We start from the raw sequence: 18462 nt of genomic DNA on the forward strand, positions 1-18462 counted from the left end.
CCACTAATTATTTCCAATTGTATTTGATTTATTAAATATATATGGATGCTTATTCATAAGAAAAATATCACTATTTTTGGTGATATTTTCAAGACACAACTAGATATATGAGCAAAAAAAACAACTTTCAACGCTCGCTTTTGTCGTAACACTACAGTTCCCGGCATGCAACGCAGAAAAAACATTTATTTTTGACCCTGCACGCGATCCGTACTGAGCATCACGAGTCGCGAGAGTGATCATGAGAAGACGGGAAAGCAGCAGCAGCTAGCCCCGGTAGGAGCTGCGATTAGTTGGGTTGGGGGGGGAAACAAAGTAGAACATTTGTTTACATTCCCAGTAGCGAGCTACCAGAGTCCAACATGGCTAACATCACCAAGAAAGTGTCCTGGTCCAGCCGAGGCGACGAGTCCGGAGCGGCCGGGGAGGAAACCCCGCTGCTGAACGGCTCCGAGCAGTCCAGACCCCTCAGACAGGTACAGCTACCCGGCGGCTAACAGCTGCTCCCACTATAAGCTACATCAGGTGCAAAGTGAATGAGCGCTGTAAGCTTCTCTTGAATCATGTTTTGAACGCTGCATGGGGGAAAATGTCTGCTAGCAGGAAACGGAATGCATCAGCAAGAAGCCTGTGATGTGTTGTGGCTTTGGTTGCATTTGGATGCAATAACAAGCGACAATAAGCTGGAAACTAAGCAGATTAGCGCCGATTAAATTATGTTATTATGGTGCATAATTAGATGTAGTTACCAGGAAGTGGTTCATATGACAGGGTTTAGAAATGTTTGTCCTTGCTATTGCCCCTAAACTAAGATAGTTTAATGAAAATAAATGATTAAAATGTGAAGGTAATTAATATTAGTCATATCCCTAAAAAACATTTATGCTGATAGATAATAACTTCTAATGAAGCCAGTTCCAGTATCTAAATGCAATGGTTACCAATGAATAAAAAGCATTTAATAATCACCAAAAAGTTAATTTATTCAAGTGGTCCACTTTAAAGACATATATAGTTTAATTACACACAGTGTGAATTTACCCCAGCATTTGTTTCTGTTCATTATGATGACTGTGGCTGGTGTTTCTAGGTATGTTAATCTAAAGTTTAGTGGAAGAAAAACATTCAGAACACAATCTGTGATCATCTCATTGTTTTTGTTTAAAAAAAATACTTGTATCAGAAACTGTTTTAAAAAAAACTCAAAAGCCTCTTTTAAGTTAAAAGTAAATTTTATATTTTAATTAGAAATTAAAGTTTTAAAAGCTGAAAGTTTGATGCTAAATCAAGCTGAGCTTAACGTCTCAGTGCTGAGCACATATACTGTGCTCAGCACTACTACTGAAATAGAGAAACTTTTCAACAATGTTCTAACTTAGCCAGCTGTATGTTGTCACTTCAGTTTCAAATTCGCACACAAAGCCATCACTCTTTCTGTTGCTGTATGTGGTGTGTGTAGATGTCAAGTGGAAGCACTGTATTTCAGATAGGCAGACTGAGCACGGTGGATTTGGAAGAGGAGATAACCACGGAAGAGGTAAAGTCTTGAGATCCGGTCGCCATTACTTTTTTTTTCCCTTTTCCGTGTCTGTCGCTCCCATTCGTCAAGTCCTGGCTTCATCTTTACCACCTAAGAAGAAACTGATTGTGGTGTTAAGCAGGGAGCTCAGATAAATGGTGTAATTCACACAGATTATCGTTGGTCTCAGCTGCTTTCCACTGGATTTGGTTGGACTGAAACGTGGAACAGCTGACACCGTGGCGGCCCAGTGAGTCATCCTGCGTGCTTGAAGGGCACATGTCTGATGGTTTCCACTGTGGAGCTCCTTGAGTGATGAATTAATGCAAGGCATGTGTTTCTTACTGTGACCACCCAGAGATCCCAACAGATAAAGCCACTGAAATGGCCACTTCAAACAAGATCCAGCTGAAAAAAAAGGAAAAATTATCCCTCATTTTTTAATCTAACTGGTCACACACGATATCTATCATTTTAGATAGTTTTATGTTGCAAGTTTTTCCCGTTGGCTTTGTATGGTGGCCCAGAAGGATCAAACTAAGGAAATAAAGAACAGATTTGGTCCATTAAGAAAGCTACAGCTGTCGACTTCGCATAAATTCTGTTGTGGTTTTTTCATTTTGTTGACTCTTCTGGGCCACTGTAGTTCTGCTATTTTGTTAGATTTCCAAAGGTGATTTTCTTTTTTCTAACATATCAGTTAACTGATCAGTTTTTGTTTTGAGTAGGTCCGTTTGTATTTTTTCTCTTTTCGTATTCACGTCTTTTAATAAAAATCCTCCTTCATAGATGTTTTGAAACTAATTTGTAGTTTATTGTATTAACTCCGGTTTCAAAACGTTTGCCATCATTTCCCAATTCAAAATGTTTCATTGACACAGAGGTAAAAAGTTCAAAAGGATAAAAACAGAGCGTCTTTACTGAACTTTGTTCATCCTTCCTGTTAGCTTTTGAAAGTGTTGCTCTCTCTTGCTGTTTTGCAGCCTGAAATTATCCACCCTATCAACTGAAAAGCGCCAAGTTCACCTCTAAAAACAATTTCGTGATGCATCTGAGTCCACTTGGCCTCACCATGCATGCAGCTGCAGTAAAGCTTCTTTCGGCATCACTCCAGTCTATAAAAAACGAGAGGAAGCAGATGAAACATCACCCAGCAGTCAGGAAGAGAGAAGTTGTAGGATGAGTGCAGACAAATGTAAATAGATTTGTACCAGCTAAAGCTCTTCAAACTATCAGTGTCCTCTTAGTCTTGGTTTGCTCCAGCTTCACCAGCAACAAGTTATGGGAGTGGTTATTGATTGATTTTGTTCCAGTTTAGTCATTATTAATAAGTCTAGAAATTAGACAAGTACGTTGACAATGCTGATTGAATTGTAAGAGGAATTGAGTTTAGGCGCATCAAGAATTGAGGGAAATTCTTGATGTCGTCTTTGGCCGTCTCCGACACAAACATGTTCGGTTGAACTCCTTGCAACTCACATGAGACTTGAAATCTTTACAATCTAATGGCTGCTTTTTCCAGCTAACCACCGCGGTTCTGGTGCCTGTTGTGATGTCATCGATCCAAGTAAACACTACGTAGAACTAGCAACGTTTTCTCTCTTTATTTTGTGAGAAACCCACTCCTTATAACCAAAAGGTGCTCTTATTGTCCGTGCACATTTCTTAGGAGGAAAAAAAAAATATGCCACTGGATATTATCTTTAAACATTAAATGATTTATTTTAAAATGACGTTTAACAAAGATTTAAATTATTCTGTAAACACAAACATTTTCCACTAAAGTCCGTGTTTGGCTCGACAAGAGAGGAGGGGAAAAATGAAAACGATCAGGCATCAATCAACAGTCACAGGACATGTTTCCATCACATTAGTTTTTCTTTCATTTATTAGATGCCGTTCATTTTTCTGGCTGAATGTGACTCCAAGCACGTGATGTACTTCACTGTAAACAAAACATTATTTCCAGTGTGTTTTGTTTGTTCCTGTGAATGAATCCTTTGACTTGTTTGCTGAGGCCTGAGGGGCCAGCAGGCCCATGCATGTTAAATCTACATGTAGCTGTGACTGGCTTGTTCACATGCATGCAAGTTTCATTTAACAAACCAGCATTTCCTCCTTTTCAAAACCCATATATATGTATGTAACTGGAGATCCAACATGGCTGTATAAATCTTCTCTTGCACGCGTAGCTTTTGTGATGTCTGAATATTTTCACACCAGACAGTTTGGAGGAAATGCTGCTTTTTGCACCGTCATCACTCCAGTTTTCATCAGGCGGTATTTTCTACTAGAAGTGACTTAATTGTTTAAAATGTCCGTTTTGTTTGTCTATGATGTGTTTTGCCTCTTGCAGCTTTTCTGTGTAGAGTATTTTATGTTAATTTTTCAGCTCTTGGTTCTGCGTTCCCTTCCACAGGCCTCTCTGGTCAGAGGTCAGAGGTCAGTGTTGATATGTTTTTTTATTTGTCACATCCAGCAGGATTCAGTGAGAGGGCGACCCAAAGAGATCCCTCACAATGAGAAGCTGCTGTCACTTAAGTTTGAGGTAAAACGAAACGCTTTATAGCGGAAAACCAACAATGCACTGGTTGTCTTTTGATGGCTGATATCGGTTTCCGGCTCTTTATTTTATTTTTTTGACCTCTAATCTGCCTGACTTGACCTATTTCAGATTTCCCTTCACTTGTCTAAACTTTGAAAAATTAACATAAATGGAGAAATGTGCTGCAAGTCTACGGCTAGATTGCTTTTTTAAAAAAAATTTAATAGAAACTCGAGAGCATAGACAATCTTTTCTGTTTATATAGAAATGATTGAGGAGCTGCTTTTAGTATGCAGGGTGCTTTATAAATAAAATTGATTGATTGATATTACTGAGAACAAATTATAATTTTTAACAATTTATACCTGTAAATAATTGTGAAAACCATGTCCTGTTTTCCTTCAACTTTGGTACTTTTTTCTTGTCTTTCATATAAAATCCCAGTAAAACATTGAACTTTGTGATTTAAAGTGTAAACTTTTGGAAGCCATGCAAGGAGAAATGTGTACATCGTCGTGTGATTCATTGGGGTAAATTTGATTTTCTATTGTTTTCTCTATTTTTAGAGTCTCGACTATGATAACATTGAAAACCAGCTGTTTCTGGAGGAGGAGCGGAGGATGAGCTTCATGGTGAATGCAGAAGAATGGTTTCCTCTGCATGCTTGTTTCACCTCTGGTGTTGTGCCTCTGGTTCCTGACTTCTGCTTTCCCTTTCGCTTCGTTTCGTGTCTTCAGGCTTTTCGCTGTCTGGAGATCAGCCGCTGGGTGATCTGCGGCCTGATCGGCTTCCTGACGGGCCTCATCGCCTGCTTTATAGACATCATGGTGGAACAGTTGGCTGGACTCAAATACAGATTGATTAAAGAAAGTATCCTGACTTGGTTTAGAAGTCAGGTGATGAGAAGTACAATAAACATTTTTATGCCTTGATTTTTGATTTTTTTTTTCCCCATTCACCCTTTTGTTTATAATTCACGGTCGGTTGTGTTATGAATTTAATTTTATCACTTTAGTGAAACTGAAATGATTTTTGCATGTTTTTGGTGTTTTTCTGTTTTTTTTTTTACTCTGTTAATGTGTTGTTGATTAGAGCCAGCTTTTAGTTTCCTTGACTCAGAACCTTTTACAGATATTGTAAAGTTTACAGAAGCAGGTGGACTGTCCATCTCCCTCCTCCTCTGGGCTGCCCTTAACTCTTTCTGTGTCATGTTTGGGGCCATCATAGTCGCTTTCATTGAGGTAAAGTGGAAAATCATTAGAGAGTTCAGAAATAATTGAGATTTCTTACTGGATTCCTGAAGAGTGAAAATGAATTTTGAAGAAGTGCGTTTAAGTCAGGTTGTGCAACATGCTGACATGGGGAACCAAGTAATTTATTTTGTGGAAACTGAGTATTTCCAAGTGATGAAAGTTGTACCTTATAGCTTTCTGTGTCTTGCAGCCCATCGCAGCAGGAAGTGGGATTCCTCAGATAAAATGTTTCCTAAATGGAGTCAAGATTCCCAGGGTGGTACGGCTAAAGGTATAAACACCTGAAACACACACGTGCACTTTATTGGCTGGAATAAAGGGGCCTTGTGTATTAATGTGTTTTTGTTGTTGTTTTTTTCCTGGGGTGTTGTTTGGGTTCTGCAGACTTTGGTGGTAAAAGTGGTGGGTGTAATCTTCTCCGTGGTCGGTGGTCTGGCAGTAGGAAAGGTAAACAGCTTCAGTCTTATTTCTTGAATATTTCGACTTGTTAATTTCTTTTTTTACATAATTTAATGCTGTTTCTGTAATACACCTGTCCTGTTGTTTACCCACAATCCTCTAGGAAGGCCCAATGATCCATTCTGGTGCCGTTTTAGCAGCTGGCGTCTCGCAGGGCAGAAGCACTTCCTTAAAAAAAGACTTTAAGGTCAGGACTTGTGGGATTCTCCAAGCTAATCCATTATAGTTGTGGAAAACACACCTTTTCTTTTCAGTTTATTTAGTCTCATGAACATCCCAGTTGATTTCTGATGGGCGTCTTTGCACTTGCAGATATTTGAATATTTCCGGAGAGACACAGAAAAAAGGGATTTTGTTTCCGCCGGAGCTGCTGCTGGAGTTTCTGCTGCGTTTGGAGCCCCAGTTGGTAAAAAAAACAACAAAAAAAAACACTCAGTGCCCCGAACAGCAAAAGGTTCAACATACTTTCTAATTAATCAGCTTTTTTCTCATTTGCTGTTATGAGTTAGAAAATAAGCTCCTGGTGTCTCATTGATTTCCTTCCCCTCTTTTTTGTGTTGTTTTTTCTTTCCTTTTTCTCCTTTTCTTTGTCTTCCTTATATCCTTCCTTTTTTAGGGCCTTCTTTCCTTATGTACTTCATCCCTTGCTTCATTGTGCCCCAACCTTCCTCCTTTCATTCTTTATTTTACCCCACCTCCACTTCTTTTCTTTTTTATGTCCAGCCCTTTTGTCCTGCCTCTCCTGTCTTTCCTTATTTGTTGACTTGGTTTTGTTTTTTTCATTCTGGAAGAGGAGATAACCACAGGTCATTCCTGTGTCCTGTTTTTCTTTTTCTTACTTCTCCCTTAGTAATGTATATTTCGCTTCATGTATATTTTGTCATGAAGTTTTACTTGCATTTTGATTTCTCAGTCTGTCTTGAAACATTTGCCTGCACTGTATATTCAAAATATGCTTATCCAAATAATTTAAGTAATTCAGTACAAAAAGCTGAATTTATTATATATTGATTTATTTTATGTTTAGCTAACTGACTGCGTACTTTATACAGAAACATTCATTAAAAAGCTTCACCAGTCGGGTATCCAATTACTTTCCATCATCATGTGTAAAATATTGTTTTACTTGATGGAGTAAAATCAACCATTAAATGCCTGAAACCTATAGGCTAATATATTGTGTGTGTTATATGGGACAGATGGTTTATGTATAGAGCTGATGTCATTCAACTGATTCCTCTGTTTCCCTTCAACAGGCGGCGTTTTGTTCTCTCTGGAGGAAGGAGCCTCTTTCTGGAATCAGATGTTGACATGGAGGATTGTAAGTCATGTGGTCGCTACATGTAGTTCCTACGATGCTTTCGAATACATCACATCATTAGCTTCAGATTTAAAAAGAAATCTCCTTGGTTGGTGACTTTCTTCCTTTCGTCTGCAGTTTTTTGCCTCCATGATCTCCACCTTCACGCTGAACTTCTTCCTCAGTATCTATGACAACAAACCGGGAGACCTTTCCAATCCAGGTCTCATCAATTTTGGACGCTTTGAAAGCGAAGTGAGAAACTTTAATATTTTACTGTTTTTTTTTTGTTTGTTTAGTTTTGCTTTGTGCAAGTCTAAGTGTAAAATATTAAAACATTGTCTTGTTCACAGGCGATGGAGTATAACCTCTATGAGATTCCTTTGTTTATTGCTATGGGAGCTATAGGTGAGAAATGTTTGATGCAAAAAAATTGGCGTAAACACATTTTCATCAACAATCAGTTCAAATAATGGATTGATTTGAAATCTTTGAGTTATAGCAATTATAGACCAAGCACTATTTATATTGCATTAAAAGAGATTTGTTTGTGACGAGAGGTAATTAATATTCTGAATAGTGGAGCAAGGAGGTGGAAGTGTGATGATATGGAATTGTACTAATACAAACTAAGGAAAAATTACTTTTGCTTATATTATTGTTGCATGAAAATCAACAAGAATATTGAAAAGTCTAAATCTATCGGTTCTGTTTAAGATTTTAAAATAACAAATCCGGTTGAACCTCCTTTGTCGTCTAGGTGGAGGTTTGGGAGCTTTCTTTAACTTTCTCAACTACTGGCTGACCATCTTCAGGATCAGGTATGGATCGAAGGCGGATTCAACGCTCGGGTTAAACATGAAGCATCAAGCGGGATAACACGTGCATGCTGGGAGGTTTTGTTGCATTATTTTTAAAAAAATAAATAAAAGGCCGTGGGTTAAAGACGAAGTTTTGAATAGAGGACTTACAAGAGCTGCTCACGATATCAACAACATCTTGTGACTGAAGCGAGTCAGAAATAACGTGTTCAAGCGAGTACAAGCTCCCAGTAAAACACTTTCCTGGTACGAAGCTGGATGATGGTAACAGCTTAACAAGCTGAAGGATTTATTAGCTTAGAAGGTTTTAAATCATTGCAAATTAACTGATTATGAAAATGAATGGCAGAGGTCATTTTTCTGTACTTTTGCCTTTGTGATTTTTTAGAATTGGGGGGTTTAGTGAAAACTAGTTATTTAACCAACTTAAAAAAGGACAACTGAATTCATTAAATAGATGCACATCTTAATTTTAATCCACAGAAAACCTTCTATAACATCTCTGCAATATAAACATAAATCCTTTGTCTTCCTTTGCCTGTCACAATCAACAGGCTGCGTTAACTTAAAGCTCCCGGTCGGGGAAAACCCCTGATTTAGATCGGAGCGGCCACGACGATCTACCGTAACACACCACACACTACAGGATGATCGGTTTTGAAATGCAAGTGACAATCTTGGATCGGCCAACTTTCTAAGATTGTCATAAGGGGAAAAGTAGGGGCAAAAAAATCGTGTAGTGTGAACTATTGCATCAGGTAGTCGATGTGCCCATCTTCTCTATTTAAATCTAATTATTACTGAAGGGCAACATAATATACAGACTTCATAATCTGCACTCTTTTGGTTGAATGCAGTATTTATTTCCACTTTGGCTTTATGATGTTTAGTTTTTATCAAGTACATTTTTTGTTAATGCAGCGTGAGAATCCATTTTATTTTTGTTTTTGGTTGTTTTATTTATTTTGTTTGTCAGTTCCAGTGTTAAATGTTCTTTTGAAAATAAAGTGTATCTATCTTTGGCAGGAAATCGCATGCGTTATTACGTCATTTCCATTAAATCAGTGTAAAAAGGTCTTCAAACAATATTATCGTTTATTGCAATAATTTTTGAGACAATTAATCGCTCAGCAAAATTTGTTATCGTGACAGGCCTTAGCAGAAATCCAAATATAATTTATCAATTGTCATTGGTGTCTTTGTTCTGTGTTGCCGCTGTAATGAGTGATTAATTATGTGTATATTTTTAACCTGACTGGGTAAACCTGTTTCTAAAAATACCCTCTCCTCTCTGACACAGTGACTGTAAGGAAGTGAGTTTCTCAGTGACTTTATCTAATAGACATTCCAGTGGATGCTCTGCCAGATCGCCTCCAGTCAAACTGCAGTCCAGCTTTGTTTTTCCTGTCAGCTACTCCTGACCCGGGAAAGTCCAAACTGGTGTGGGAACATTCCTAGAAGCCCGATTTACGTTTTAATTTCTGCGTCTCTGTCAGGTACGTCCATCGGCCATGTTTGCAAGTGATAGAGGCCATGCTGGTCGCCGCGGTGAACGCGACGGTGGCTTTCATCTTGATCTACTTCTCCACTGACTGTCAGCCTCTGGGGCCAGACCAAAGCGAGGAGTACCCACTGCAGGTACACACCCACAAACACACGCCCACCCCACACACACACACACACACACACTCACTGCTGGGGAGAAGCAACACACAACCCTGTTTCATCTTCCTGAGGATTTAAGAACATTAATTTCTATAACGCCTGACGACGGAGCAGACGTCGGTTCAGATGAGATTTGCTCCTGTCATAGTGAATCTCTGCGGTTTCCCTTTTTGTCAGTTTCATTTCATTAAGCTTCGTTGGCGGTGTTATTACAAGAACAACGTTGGAGAAGGAACTGAAGAGTAAAGAGTTTTTCTCACATCTGCTGTCGTCAAGTTAACTTTTTGATGTGGTAGATGTCTCAGCGATTTACAAATGTGGAGATTTAGTGCCGTTTCCTTCCCTCATTTCCCTATTTATTTATTTATTTTTCCCTATAGATTTTTTCTATATCAATTCCTTCATTTTCTTGTCTAGTTGTTCTGTGCAGATGGAGAATTTAACGCCATGGCCACAACCTTCTTCAACACTCCTGAGAAAAGCGTGCGGAGTCTCTTCCACAATCCAACAGGTGAAAACCACACCAGCTAGCTGCAGTAACCACAATACTGTAATATGTTTTCTCTTTTAGCCTTTAAGTTAGCTGTTGTTGAGGAAAAGCCTAATCTATACATGATTACATGGCGTTCAGCAGACTGCTAGTGGGAGTTGCATGTGCATCTACCAGTTCATAAAGGGCAGGTATGTGGGGTGTGCACAACTAGCAGGTCCTTCCACTTGAGCTGTGGATCTTTGCAGCTCCTCCAGAGTTAGCATGTGGCACTTGGCTGCTTCTCTGGTTATCACACTCCTGGCTCGTCTAGTTTTTTTTAGGCAGGCGGCCCATTATGTGTTAGGGTTTACAGTTCTTCCGTCAATCGAACAGTTCTCCATGAGATGTTTGCTCCTTGGTAAAGGGGCTACATACAAATGCATGCCACACTTTTCAGATTTTTATATATAAATATATACAGTATATATATTGAGAACCTTGCATCATCCTTCTTCCCCTTCATAATTATCCACTACTTTAGTTGGTCACATAAAGTCTTGATAAAAATTCTACTTTATTAGTTGTAATTAGACACTCTGGATGCTCTACATAGCAAAACCTTCAGTTAGATTCTTTAAAGTTAAATTGATTTTATATACATATATATATAATTTGAGCCAATGTGGATTTTTTTCTTCCCTTTTGTAGTAATTAAATGTAAGTTTTTCATTGTTTGTCTTAAAATATTTTCACTCCTCTTTGTGAATATTGAATAATGCAAATGTGTGAATAATAATAATTAAAAAAAACCTCCAAGCTTCAAGCATTTGTTGAACCATGCAGTGTATAAATGATGCAGCACGAAAATGTCGTTTACTTTCCAAATGATCCATCGCTCTAAACTGCAGGTCAGAAAAACTGACCATCGTTCCCATGTGACTTAATGAACCATCATATTAAACAACCTTTTCTTTTAACTGGGTTGTTTGTGTGCTATTTAACCGTATTGCGTCCTGGTTTCTTGGCTTTTAAGGAACCTACAACTCTCTGACGCTGGGTTTGTTCACTGTGACCTACTTCTTCCTGGCGTGTTGGACCTACGGCCTGGCGGTGTCTGCCGGGGTGTTCATCCCGTCTCTCCTGATCGGAGCTGCCTGGGGGAGGCTGTGTGGAATACTGCTGGCCTCCACCACTTCTACCGCCTCAGTTAGTGCTCAAAACACCTCCTCTTTGTTTTCTGGAACAGTTAAAGCACAGCTTTTACAGTGGCAGCCATATTTATTGACACCTCTGATGAAGATGTTAAAACAAACCCAAAGACTTTTGAATAAGTCAACTTTAATTGCAGCAGTGAATTCTGTCTTCTCTTTTAGGACCTTTAGTTTGAGTACTTTTATTAAAATGTTAAGAAAAAATACACAGTCGTAATAGTAGACACTCTAAAATCCTCAAAAATACACACTGCTACTAGGAGCTTCTAACTTGGTAATCCATCAATTTCTGTTTCCCTTGGTATAAATTGGATGTGACACAGAGGTCTCTTTCTTTCAACCACTTCTGGGCCGCAAGTCGCCCAGATTGATCTTGACAATAGGCACGGTGTGCAGGATTTTAAAGAAAGTCTGGCAGTTTGGGGTCTGAAGTCTCCATGACAACCATTAATCCGTCCTACTATCACAAACGTATAGTTTGCTAAGTTTTACTGGGACTTTTTGACGGTCTCTGCTTGTAACAAAGGTTGAATAAGTGGGGGGAAAAACACTATTTTTATTCTCTCTGAATAACTTTAGTCAAATTTTATAAATAAAATTTGTTTATTTTACACATCTTTACCCTGGATGCTGATGAGTCACTACAGGAGGAAGCTTGACTTGCTTCCTTGTTTTTTGTTTGTGTCTTTTCAGATGTGGGCTGACCCTGGTAAATATGCCCTGATTGGAGCTGCTGCCCAGTTAGGTGGGAAACTCACTGTTTTATTTAGTTCTTCTTCTGTGGCATTCACAAATGAAATGAGTTAAAATGTAGTAACACGCTGCCGTCTGCAGGTGGCATCGTGAGAATGACCCTCAGCTTGACGGTCATCATGATGGAGGCGACGGGCAACGTCACGTACGGCCTTCCCATCATGCTTGTACTCATGACAGCCAAGATAGTTGGAGACTACTTCCAGGAAGTAAGGAAGGGATGCATGCCGATTAAAAAAAACTCAAATCAACAGTTTTTTAATTCAAGATGAGGCAGTGGGGGGTATGATTGTCCTGAGTAAATTTTTGACTACATTTTAAACAGGAAAGCCATGGTTTTTTGTAATAAAACACATTAATTTAGCCATTTATTTATTTTCACACATGAAAAACTTTGTGACAACAGTTAAAGGTTGCATCTCCTCCATGTTTCCCCCTCCACCCCCTCACCATCACTGTGTTTTTGAGTATGGAAATGTATGCAAAAGTCTCCACTTCTCTGTCTTGAAGGGAAAGATATTTTTCCTTTAACCTGCTGACCAGCCATGTGCAGCACCAATTGGGGAAGGGTTCCTTACTCCATTATTTAAAAAACTGAGAAAATTGAGGCCATTCTGTCCCTTTCTTTGACTAAAAGGACCCTTAAATGAAAGATAACATGGAAAAAATTGGTTTTGAAACCATAACTTTCTTAAATCTTGATATATGTTCATACTGAAAACATCTTGTTCTGTAGCACTACTCTTAAATTTTGGTCAGCTTTTGAAAATGCAAAACAATTAATTAATTAGTCACTAAGCATGCTTGCATGGAGATATTTAGGTTGCTGGCCTCCACTACTGAGATCCAATTAGAGCTCAACTGTTCCCTAGAAACTAGCCATAAAAATGTGCTGTTTGTCATATTCTCTGTTTGCTTGTGCTTTTTAAAGTAAATTATTAGCTGGCAGCTTTCATGGCATCTTTTCCTTTTTACCGCAAACCACTCAAGTGTGTTTTAAAACCACTGTGTGTGTGCTTCAGGGTTTATATGACCTCCACATCAAGCTGGGAAGTGTTCCCTTCCTGCACGGGGAGGCGCCTGCCACCTCCCACTGGCTCACCGCCAGGTAGGTCCAGTCTGACTTCTTGAAGGCTTGTTAACACATTGGTAATGAATGACTCTTCGCTGATCTGTTACACATCGAAGCATGCAAGATTTTCTCATCCTCCCTCCTTTTTATTCACGCTGCCTTGCAAATATTTTCATTCCTTCATGCCAAACCTTTCAGATTTTCCCCTCCACTTTTCTTTACTTTAATGCCACTTTCTGTTTGTATGTCACCTAAAAATAATAAACAATAAAGTTTGAGGTTGTAGCGTGACTGACTAAAAACAGTTCCAAATGGATGAATGCTTTTTCCTGCACTGTATATTCTTTTAATTCTTTTCTCAGAGGAGCCTTTGTCCTCTTCTAATTTGTTTGTCTTTCTGTGTCCACCCCTTCACACCCAGGGAGGTGATGAGCTCACCGGTCACCTGCCTGAACAGAATAGAGAAGGTCGGAACAATTGTCGACACGCTCAGCAACACTTCCACCAATCACAACGGCTTCCCTGTCGTCGTGCAGGTTTCTGGTGATGACGAGGTATTGTTTGATCTGGCGATTGACGAAAATATCAGATGCATGGTGCACATCTGACACATCCTTAAAACGTCTTATATTCCTGCATCTAAAATTAAGGCCTTAAAATGTCTTACATTTATAATATAACCTAGCTAGCTGGCAAATATAAAGTATGATCCATTGGTTCTGGTTCCTGTAGTGGAAATGGAGGAAGGCAAAAAAAACTAGCTAGCTAAAAAAAGTTAGCTGACTAAAAAAAAAGTGAACTAGCTAGCTAAAAAAGTGAGGAAGCTATTTTAGCTTTTTTTGTGTCCGTTATGGTTTAAGTGTGTGTTTTTGCCAATTGATCACTTCTGTTGCTAATTCTTACAATACTACATTCATTCTGTTCAAAAAAAACCTGGCAGTGCAGGGGTAAAGACTGTTTCTTTTGTACATTTCTGACATGTCACAGGTCTTACATTTCGTTCAGAATAATGTTAAAAAGTCTTAACGTTCAATTGTTGATACCATTAGAAACCCTGAGACACTAAATTATAAGTTACAAATTGTGTCTTCCAGCCGGCTAAACTCTGCGGCCTCATACTCCGCTCTCAGCTCATCGTTCTCCTCAAGCACAAGGTAAAAGTCAGAAACGCATGTGCAGAGAATAAGGCGGAAGATGTCCATTAAATTTCCTGTGATTCGTCTTTTGTGTCAGGTGTTTGTGGAGCTCGCCCGCTCCCGGCTCACTCAGAGGAAGCTGCAGCTGAAGGATTTCAGGGACGCCTACCCCAGGTTTCCCCCGATCCAGAGCATCCACGTCTCTCAGGACGAGAGAGAGTGCATGATGGACCTCACCGAGTTTATGAACCCAACTCCCTACACCGTTCCACAGGCGAGAAACACACCACCCTCGTTCATCTTCTCAAGCTTATGTGCGTGTTTTATGCTCTGAATATGAATCCTAACTTGAAATCCTTCATTTGCAGGATACGTCACTTCCTCGCGTGTTCAAGCTGTTCAGAGCGCTCGGTCTCAGACATCTTGTGGTGGTGGATGATGATAACAGAGTAAGTGTGTTGAGTATTTTAATCTGAACCTTTTCACATCAGCATTTTATTGGGATTTTAGAGCAACACAAAGAATAAATGGTTATGGAACAGAAGGGAAATTATGATTTTTAAAGACTTTATATACATGTTAAAAAGAAGTATGCATGCTTTTGTGCTAAACACAGGAAACCATTTCAATCTGGAGAGACTCAGACGGAGATAAGAAGACAATTAGAAGAGTTTATTGACAAACAGAATTTAAAGTCTTTGGCGCTCGGGCCCCGGCTGGGGATAAGGGTTATCGCAGCGTTAACGATAGGCTTCAGATGAGCATCCCCGATGCTGTTAGGAACGTCATCCCCCAGGGCCCGGCACTGGTGGTGGAGGTTGAAGAAGGGTGCGGGCCTCAGGACCGGGCGAATGGAGGAGAAGGGGTGGTGGTGGGTTGAGCTCGGCTGGAGAGCGAAGGACGCCATGAATGAAGGTCCTTATCAGCTGGGACTTGGTCGATGATTGGACGTGACGTGGCCTGGTCCGGCGTTGATAGGTCGACGATTGTGGGCAGGTCCCTTCAATTAACGGGTCCCGGTGGGGATAAAAGAGTCTTCCAGTTTGAATTTGCGCCTAGGCTTCATGTCTTCACTACTCTGCACTACGTAGCGTTTCTCTGTCACATTAAATTGCATTTCAGTTGCTAAGATCAGTCGTTCAGATGCAACGTCTTGATTTTTATTGCTACACAGGTGGTCGGACTGGTGACCCGGAAGGACCTGGCCAGGTATCACGTGGGTAAACACGGACTGGAGGAGCTACTTTTGGCTCAGACATAGTATACACACACACACACACACACACACACTGATGGACATGAACACACCTGATGCCTCAGAGGCCACCAGCCTACCTGCATGCCTGAGGGATGTGTTGTGCTTCAGCACAGCGATTTCTCTCTCCATGTGAAATAGGTGTAAACAAAATGATTGTGGTTTGTCGTTTAAGATTTTTAAAATTATTCACTTGTTTGTGGTTAGGTTTATTTCCTTTTGCCTATTTTTTTTTTTTTTTTACTTAAATCATCCTTTCTTTTATCATGCCGGGTAGCTCCAGGTCACACTAAATCGGAACAACCGGATCACTTCAAATCGAAGCTTGTTTGTATAAAAGGCTTTATTTCTACTCCTCTCTGCTGAAATGTAACCAAACCCGTCACTGGTCAGGATTAGTTTGGCTAAAGGGGTAAATCATAAATCAGGTTTCTGTCTGTCTTGTTTTTCACTCCATCACTTTAACATCAATGGATCTCCTGCTGTTGAATCCCAGAGTTGGAATCCTTTTTTAAAAAAAATTTAAGTTCAGATTATTGTACCTGAATGATGTATTGCGTGTTTTGAACTGAGAGAATGATGTTATTTATTCATGTCAGAGATTTGTTTTAACTTAAAGAGAACAGTCCGGACTCATACAAAGTCGAAGGTCTTATAGTTTTATGTCCCATTATTGCCTCTTTTTTCTGTTTGACAAGCACAGATTACATTACTACTGAGAGCAAAAGCTAAAGGTATGAACTCGTCTTCTTTAAATCACCTCTGAAGATTTGCACTTTCACCTTTTTTCTGTGAAAGACATTTTAGTATGAAGACCCGCATCATGAAGCTTTATGTGAATGTTGTTTGGAAGAATATTGTCAGAACCAGAAAATTCAATGTTTGATTTTCTTTTTTTATGTCAGTTTGTGCATTTCCTTAGTCTTTCAGTATTAATATTTTGTGTACTTCGCTGTAAAACCACTTTGTTTTTTCTTTAATGTATAGAACATGTAAATGTTTACTGAGCTCTATTTTATAACTACTTAAAAAAATGCCTTTTGTGAGATAATAAAGTTGGAATCTATCCATTATAACAATAAATAATAATCATTCTTGTAAATACAAAAAAGTGAAATGGAGATATTAATGGTGTTTGTGAAGAATTATCTATTTCTGCTTAAATGTTCAGATTTATTTTAATCCCCCCATCAAACCACCAGAGGGCGCACAAGAGCCACCTGTTGTCTTATCGTTTGAGAAACATAGAACTAAAGATTTTTCCATCGTCTTAACTTTCACATATTTGTTCAAGCTTCAGGTTACTTAATCTTTTTTGGCTTTTTTTCTTTTCAAAATGAAAATATGACCATAAACATTAAATGTAGTTCTCAATAACAAACAATATAATATTGTGCGTTAAAGCAGGTGAGAGTCCTAAATGTATATGGTTGAGCTACTACATCAAACTGGTTGTTTATATTAAATTTTCACAAAACATGAATGGATGAATTAATACAATAAAATGCCAAAATGAGATCAACCACTATGGGGGGATTTCATGCATGAGAGTTATATTTATGTTCATACTGCAGTGTCTGAATTAGATTTAAGTCCAGACTTTGGTTTGGCCACTCCAAAATGTCATTTAGCATTTTTTATTAAGTCTAATTTGGATCATTGCCCTCTTACATCAGCCAAGTTTAATGGATTTAAGGTTTTTCACTGTTTGCTGGTCATTTTCTGGTGAAGATCAAAATGTTTGATGCATTTCCTGGGTGGAGCCTTTGATTCGTCTTATTGATGAGTTGGGTCGTGCTTTCCACATAAACAAAGAAATGCATTTCCTCACTCTACAGTATATGCTCTTAGAAAACCATTAGGCCGCTACTAATGGTTTTCTGGCTTACATTCTGCACCCCAGAATGTAAGCACCCCAAATTTATAGCTCACATTCTCATTGCGTGTGTGTGTGTGGGTGTTTGAGATAAAAAGCAATTACCGTAGCTCACGTAGAGCCTAATGGAAATACACCACACCAAATCAATGCAGATTAAACCTGCATGTGACATTGGTTTGTGAATCCACTTTCAGGTAGAGATCATGATGCAGGAGGCCTGAATTTCCTCCGTTTACTTACATGTCATTTAACTGCTATTTGATCAAACAACTACTACTTCGTTTTGGATTTTCCAGAACCAAGGAGGAAAAAATTCAGCAAGTTTCCTTTTGCACAGCATATCTATATGGCTAAAATTAAAGCTGATTTTGGCTTTAAAAGGCTTTGACATCCTGACTCGCCACACTAATAACCAGCACAACATTTTATATTTTAAGACAATTTCAAAACTATTACTCTATACTGACCCAAATGTCTTATGAAGACAGCGGTCCATTAAATCCTCCAGCCGAGGGTTTCGTTTGAGTTTCCCCGTTTTAAAGAGAAATGTGGTTATGAATGATGAACCCTGGGGGGCCCTTACACTAAGGCACTATTTATAGCACCGTCTGTAGTTGGCATGTTCAAGCACATGTTTTATAGATCTCAATAACCCGCTTCGGGCCCCACGGGGTCGGCTGATTTACGTTTTCATAATGCAACATGAATGCAATCACTTTACAGCATCGGCTGCGTTTTCGCTCGCCAGGGAATCGAGCGGAGGAGGACGATCGCTATGTGGAAATGGAAACGTGTTAATTCAATCTGACGGAGATTATTGAGATTCAAAACTGCAGTTTTATGTAGCAGTGAGGTGTGACATTACACGGGACAAAAATGTTTAATCCGAATGTAAATCTGTATAAGACAAATTAAGATTTTTGTCCAGTTTGACAATGAAAGTCTCTACATCTGGCAAAAAAAAAATTTATGTGTATTTGTTTTGTTTTATGTGTGCACCCAGTGGTGAAGTAGTTCGTACCTGCTACTTTTATCCTGACCAATCCAACCTGAAAGTTTCTGTCGAGTTCAGGAGGAAACAAGCCAACAGGAAGCTGAACCAAGACACAGCATTTGGCTTTG

General features: G+C 39.2%; 1 protein-coding gene across 6 annotated transcripts; it reads left to right on the forward strand.

The window, feature by feature from the left end:
- Positions 1 to 212: 212 nt before the first annotated feature.
- Positions 213 to 16544, forward strand: clcn7 (chloride channel 7). 6 transcript variants are annotated; one of them, XM_028042191.1, is made up of 25 exons: positions 213 to 476; positions 1460 to 1537; positions 3999 to 4067; positions 4631 to 4696; positions 4802 to 4934; positions 5196 to 5305; positions 5508 to 5588; positions 5702 to 5764; positions 5880 to 5963; positions 6089 to 6182; positions 7033 to 7097; positions 7215 to 7331; positions 7430 to 7484; positions 7837 to 7897; positions 9394 to 9535; positions 9980 to 10073; positions 11068 to 11240; positions 11939 to 11990; positions 12080 to 12207; positions 13021 to 13106; positions 13492 to 13624; positions 14165 to 14224; positions 14304 to 14480; positions 14575 to 14655; positions 15381 to 16544. In XM_028042191.1, exons 1-25 carry the CDS (start codon positions 363 to 365, stop codon positions 15465 to 15467), a joined length of 2403 nt encoding a protein of 800 aa, XP_027897992.1. In that variant the 5' UTR covers positions 213 to 362; the 3' UTR covers positions 15468 to 16544. The 6 variants fall into 6 exon arrangements, with proteins under 6 accessions (XP_027897992.1, XP_027897993.1, XP_027897994.1 ...); XM_028042192.1 differs by having other exon boundaries at positions 4002 to 4067; XM_028042193.1 differs by having other exon boundaries at positions 1487 to 1537.
- The last annotated feature ends 1918 nt before the right edge of the window (positions 16545 to 18462 follow it).

This window comes from Xiphophorus couchianus, chromosome 16, assembly GCF_001444195.1.
Source record: "Xiphophorus couchianus chromosome 16, X_couchianus-1.0, whole genome shotgun sequence".
NCBI lineage: Eukaryota > Metazoa > Chordata > Actinopteri > Cyprinodontiformes > Poeciliidae > Xiphophorus > Xiphophorus couchianus.